Raw genomic sequence first — 6,563 nt, 5'->3', positions numbered from 1 at the left:
CTGATCCTAGGGAAATTGCCATACAGGTCCATGGAGAATGTCCGCCAGGGAACCCATCAGCTCGATCCACCAATCGTGGCCAAAGGCTACATTCCTTTTATCGTCAGGAGTCCTCTCCGGGACTACACACTGCAAACCAGAACTCCGAGGTGTCCCCATTCACCAAGTGGAGGGCAAAGCCGGACGAACTCCCCCGACTGGGTGTGGAAAGGCAGAAGAGCCAGAGCCACCTGGCCGGGGAACAGCGGGCGTTCGGAGGCAGCTGGCTAGCAGAGTTCCTTGCCTCAGCGCTCCCAGGGGTGCCGGGGATAGGGAGTTCACGGGTCTGACAAACAGGGAAGTGGGAAGGGCAGCAGATCTTAGCTGGGAGCGGTGTGCTCAGACCCTGCCGCTGGCCCTCTTGCCTAGTCCGGCCAGCGGTCTAGGCGTCCTCCCCTCCTGCCTCTGATCCCAAGGCCCTGGGAGACCCCGTGACCGGCGCCAGTCTCAGCCTGCAGCAGGACCCTCGGTCTCCGAGCCAAGCTGGAATTGGTTAGATCGCGGGCTCCCGCACTGAGACCACACAGACGCCGCCGGAGGGCAAGACTGACCGCCGCGCTGCGACTTTATTGTGTGAGTTATGGCGACCAATTGGGTGGCTCTGGAGAACGCAATCGGCCTCTTCCTCCCACTCTGGTAGGGGGAGAGAGGGGGAGTGAAGACGTGGGGGTGGGGACGTCTGGGGCTCCTCTGGCTCTGCCAGAGATTTTCCTTAGGAGCCCAGGCATAGAGACTCACTCGCTCGCGTCCTCTCTTGGGAGGTGGGGGCAAGCACAAGCTGCAATCCTAGTTCCTAGATACTTAAGGGAATACAAGCCTCAGATCCCTAAGAGCTCTTATTTTGGGGAACCCATCCTATTTTCGAGGAGCTGCAGCTTCGTTACTCCCAAAGCTCCAGCTCCAGGGGTCCCTGCAGTCTCTCCCCACGTTTCAGTGCACGACGATTCCTCGTTATTTCCAAGCCGAGGGGTGTCTCTTTTGGACCTTTAGGTAGCCCTACAACAGCTGTTTCGAGGAGCTGCAGCTTCGTTACTCCCAAAGCTCCAGCTCCAGGGGTCCCTGCAGTCTCTCTCCACGTTTCAGTGCACGACGATTCCTCGTTATTTCCAAGCCGAGGGGTGTCTCTTTTGGACCTTTAGGCAGCCCTACAACAGCTGTTTGCGCCTCAGGACTAAAGGCGTAAAAGAACTAAGTGAAAAACAGGAAAAACAAGAACAACTAGGTTCCCTCCATTGCTCCTTGCGCAGTCTTCCCACTTCATCCTCCGGGTTTATGACTTTCGAGGTCTGGCAGACAAAGTCTTATGCGAGCTGGGGACCCGGATCAAGGGAGGGTCGGGGTGGAAAGTAGTGGCGGGAGGTGGCTTGGCTGGTGTTTGAGAGAATGGAAAAGGATTTGGCTGAGGAGCTAATAGCGAGCTCTGCCAATGCCGCCCAACGCCCAGGAGATGGCGAGCGCGCTCCATGCCTATCGAGGCGCAGCCGCACGGTCAAGATCAATAGTGAAGGGCGATGCGGCCGCCCTAGGGTCGCCAGCCCGCACGGTCACAGCCCGCTTTCAGACGCAGCCTAGCGCCTCCGAAAGCCGGAGATCTTGGCGGCAAGGCCGCCCCTGACAGCAGAGCCAGAGGGACCCAGGGGCCTGCCAGAGGCGGGGAAGCATTGCAGTCGCCCCTTTGTCTGACCGTGGGTCCCGGCTCCAATGCTTCCTTCGCCTCTTGAATCACGCGACAAGGGGGCCTCGTTCCCCCACCCGCGGCGCTAAAAACCTCCCGGGTTTCTGAGGCGCTCTCCTGCCGCCTGTCTCCAATCGAAAGAAAGGCCTCTATCCAAGCCCCCTTAGCCTCTCGGGCTCCCCGAGGGCCTCCCTCCCAGTGCCTGGGCCACTTACCAGTTCCTCTCCTCCCTCTGCAATTTGGAATATAAAGAGAACGCATATAAATAACAAAGCCTTCTTCTGTTATTGATTTAGCCCTCAATCCAAATTCCTCCAGAGAGCGTTTGAGCACAGTTTTAATCTTCAGCAAACCTACCATTTCTCCAAGTCGGGGGGAGGGGGGGAACTGACATGCAAACTAGAGATGAAAGGAAAACCTCGAGGCAATCTCCCCTACCCACGATGGGAAACCCGAGAAACAGACACGGGAAATGGAGTGAAACTCCGGAGTGTGGGACTCACAAAAAATGGAGGGGGAGTTGGCGATGAGGAGAAAGGAAAAATGTGCCCGTTTCTGATGAAAACACATCTTTTGAGAAAAACCACAAAAACGGTAACGACCCTTCCCGAAGTGTAAGGTGGGGGATGGCGTGGCCCCTTGTACATGGGTTATTTCTTCTGCAGAGATTGAATCGCGATCAAATCTCTCTGTTTCTCTGTCTCTGTCCCTCCCCCTCAAAAACGAAGTTAGCTGTCCACTGTCGGCAGTAAGATATGAAAGAAATCAAGCTGGGACAGGGAAAACGAAAGTAGCTCCAAGTCTTAGGTCTCTGCGTTTTCTCTCTCAAAGTCATGAGGGAGCCCTCCCACCAGGAGAGTTTTCACACTAAGTGAGGTTTTAAATATCAGTATGTAACTAACTTACACACGAAAACCTTAGAAACCACTGAGTTGATTGTGTGGGGAGCTAACCATGAGGAGTCATCCAGTTCCTCAGCGGCCATTTCCCTGAGTGGCAAAAAGGCCTCAAACAGAAAATTCTAGTGCCTAAAAATTGCGTCTGAAAGTTTAAGTTTTATGTTTTCAGTTGTCAACTGCTCTGTGCAGAATGCCGGGAGAAGGCGATATGGGATAAACTTGAAATGTTTCTTTTTCAATTGCCAAATATGGGTATGTCTTTCTAATTTCAAGACCTTCCTAGTCCAGATGTTTATAATGGTCTTTCTAGGTTGAAAATTTTCAAGTGAGTAAGTTTTTCTATGCACAGGCATACAAACACATATGGATTAAAAATTAATAGAACTATATAAATAAATTGACAATAGTGAAAGAAAAGTAAAATTTTATTGTCTTTTGAGCTGGCCTGGTATAGAATATCATTTTAAACACTGCAAATGATATCCTCATTTTAAAACATCACTACTTATGTTAAAGTCATGGGCAAAAGGGAGGGAGGGGGGCAAAGGTGGAGAGAATGAAGGTTCCAGAAACCAGAATTAGTGTTGAGTTTCCTTCATCTGTAGAGAACATAATTGTGTTCAAGATACCAAGATTTTGTAATAAATAAGAATCGTTTCAAGAAGAAACGCAAACTCGAAAAAATAAAACAAATGTATAAGGACCCAGAAGAAACAAAAGAGTTCTGTTTATTGGCTCTCCCTAGGAGTAAAAAGTGATTTTTAAATGTCTGAAGCACTGCCCATGTATCCCAGCTCACAGACATTGCATCTACAAAAATAATCTCTCAATTGTATAAATATGCAGCACTTTAAAAGTAATTATTTATCATCACTTTCAGAAACATCATTATTTTCCTTCTTGGACCTTGGAACTTCACATTTTTCATATTTGTTAGATGCTTTGCAGCTCCATGAGAGGCCCAACGCATTTGTTTAGACAGTCAAGTTCTTCATTGGGTTCTGTATATAAGTTCCCACTCATGGCCACATTGATTCAGCCTCTTTTTGAGGATTGAGGAGATGACCACCATCCCAGACCCATAGATCCAAGGCCAAGAAAAGGAGGTGCATTTATGCCATCCGCAGGTCACTCTACTGATTGCAGCCATTTAAATGTCTGCATTGAGAGCTCAAGAAATGAAGGCATCCATGATCCATGAGGACACATGAGTTTCAAATTAAAGATTATGAAAACACAAACCTACAAAGTGTTAAAAATAAACAATTAAAACAGCAAGTGAAGCACCCAAAGTTGGAAAGATTGTCTTCATTTCAATATTGATACAAACCCTATTTAATAAGGTGGCCACTTTTAAAGCCATCACAGTACCTTCAGCCTCCCGTTTTTAGACTTTCCCGGTGACCCCAGAGCACTGCCTGCCTTTCCACTTGCCTCGGCAACTGCTGAGATCTAATGATTCAATTACCTAATTACAGGATATGAATGACTGAAAACCATTCTGTCCTAATGGATTATGAAGATAATCAATGCTGGGAACGAACAAATAAAGTAATTTTTTTAAAAACCCTTAAATCAGAATGGCACTTCTGAAGTTCATTTGCGGGGTGTGGGGGGGGGGGATTATTAAAAAATACTTCAAGTCCTTTTATACTGGCCTGGAGGGAGAAACAAAACATTAAAAACAGATATTTTAAAAACCTTGGGCAAGAACAAAACCAATAACAAACAAGTAAAAATCAGAACTACAAAGTCAGGTTGGGCAGCAGAAGGTTTTAGAGCCAGATAAGGGGAGAGAGAAAAACAATTCACAAAATTTGCCACCATTGGCAGGGGGTGGGGGGCATTAAATACATATTCAAGTCTTTCCAAAGGCCTTTTGGAGACAACCGAATGGCTTCTAAACTGTCTGTAGCCAACCTGGACCACATCAGGAGACAGTGTCTTTGAGCTTGGAGACAATTTTCTTGTCCTTCACTCTTCGGTTCTGAAACCAAATGGTCACTTGTCTCTCAGATAGGTTCGTAGCAGCCGAAATACGCCGCCGCTTGTCCTTGTTAATGAACTTGTTAATGGCATACTCGTTCTCCAGTTCTTTGAGCTGCAGTTTGGTGTAAGGCACTCTCTTCTTCCTCCCTCTTCGGTAGACGCACATGTCCGGCTGATTTAGAGCCACATCCCCTGATACAAACACAAGCACAAGAAAAATTAAGCTGGGATATTTGGAGCACCTAGCTGAGGACTGTGTGTCTGTGTATGTGTGTGTGTGTGTGTGTGTGTGTGTGTGTGTTTGCAGGGGTGCAGGAAATTTAAAAAAAAAAGCCATGCTGTTTGGTCTTTATTATGTACATAGACATAACACTTACCTGTTATTAAAGAAGGATTATTTGCACTTAACAATAATGGTTAATTTGATTGATTATCATAGCTTCTCAAACCGGCATCTTAACAAGCCTGCAATTTTATGGTGCGGTTATTGGGCACGTTCATGAGGACAGTTTCTGCAAATGTCCGTTGTATAAAAACAAACATACATACATAGACACATACAAATTCAGATCTTTTGCTCAAATTTTGATTTCCCGCGTTCCTATATTAGGAGCTCATGGGCTTGATCTAACAAGTTTTAGTAGTCATCTTGGGGCAGTGATGTCTTTGAAAATGGGGGGACCCAACTCTGTCAGGTTTCTTAGGAAAAAGGCCTCTTTAGGAGAAAAGGGAGAGGCCCAAGGAAAGGGCACGCAGAGACCCTCAACTTTAAGAGAAAAACGTGTCTGCGCTGCACATAGGAAAGAAAGGGCAGTGACGGAGGCAGTTGAAATAAATCAGAGGAGGAATTTACAGATTTCACACGAACTGGACAAACTTCCACTGGGTTAACCCTGGTCAGTTGTGGAGCACAGGCACCCACTCCCAAGTAGGGGCTCATACTCTTAGTCCTTTCTTTTCTCCTTCTCTCTCCCCCTCCCTCGTGTCGGTCCCTTTTCTCCATCGCCCCTACCTGGAAAGGAAGATTTCCAAAAGTGGGACCCCTGTGGCTGGTCCTTGGCGCAGTACACCTGGCTGTTCCACCCGTTAGCCAGCGTCCAGGACTGGTACCCCTCCATGGAGATGTAGGCCTCGTGCCGAGGCTCCCCGGAGCCGAAAGTGGACACCATGTCGATATAGCCGGGCACGTGCTGGTAAGGGCTCGTATAGCCCTGGTAGAAGGATACCTCCTTGGCTCGCGCTGGCACCTCGTTGGCCGGTACGCTGCTGCTCGCCAGGCCTGACACGTCCATGTACTTCTCTACGGGGAAGCCTCCCAGCGAGGCGTGCGGCGATGACTTGAGCGCATTCTGCTGTAAGCCCACGCCGTGCGACATACGGCAGCTGTAGTAGCCGTTGCCGAAGTGGTAGCCGTAGCCCAGCGCTGGAGCGCTCGGGGCCGCTGCAGCGGCCGCAGCAGGCGTGGGTGCCGGGCACTCTTTGGCTGGGGGAGCCTCCGGGCGCGCCGCCACAACGGCAGAAGAGGACGACGACGAGGAAGAGCCCGTGCGCTCAGAGGTCCCGGGGTACGCAAAGCCGGAGGCTGCCGCCGCCGCAGCCGCAGCCGCAGCCGCAGCCGCCGCAGCCCGCCCCGAATGCGTCCCGGCGAACACAGGAGCGGAGAGAAAGCCGCGGCACTGGCCTGACGCCGCCGCCGCCGCCACCGAGGAGGAGGAGGAAGAGGCCGGGGCGCCACCGGCGCCCCCGCCGTCTGCCCGCAGCCCGTCCATGTCCCAGCTCCCGGCGCGGCTCATGGCCCGGCCTGGCCCGGCCCCGGCCCTGGCCCTGGCCCGGCGCAGGACACCATGGCGCGGCGCGCCTCCTCCCTCCTCTCCTTTCTCTCTGGTTCGCTCACTCCCGCCCTCTTCCTCTAGCCCTCTCTCCCTCTGTGAGCCTCCCGCCTCCGGCCCGCCCGCCCTCCA

The 6,563-nt window shown here is 50.8% G+C and overlaps 1 protein-coding gene across 1 annotated transcript; it reads right to left on the bottom strand.

Moving 5' to 3' along the window:
- Positions 1 to 3,318: 3,318 nt before the first annotated feature.
- Positions 3,319 to 6,563, bottom strand: HOXD13 (homeobox D13). Its single transcript, XM_054479000.1, has 2 exons — positions 5,615 to 6,563; positions 3,319 to 4,794 (listed from the first exon to the last, which is right to left on the bottom strand). The coding sequence occupies exons 1-2, from the start codon at positions 6,393 to 6,395 to the stop codon at positions 4,544 to 4,546; spliced, it is 1,032 nt and encodes a 343-aa protein (XP_054334975.1). The 5' UTR covers positions 6,396 to 6,563; the 3' UTR covers positions 3,319 to 4,543.

Source organism: Pongo pygmaeus, chromosome 11 (assembly GCF_028885625.2).
Source record: "Pongo pygmaeus isolate AG05252 chromosome 11, NHGRI_mPonPyg2-v2.0_pri, whole genome shotgun sequence".
NCBI classification, from domain to species: domain Eukaryota; kingdom Metazoa; phylum Chordata; class Mammalia; order Primates; family Hominidae; genus Pongo; species Pongo pygmaeus.
This window is presented reverse-complemented; position numbering and strand designations above follow the sequence as displayed.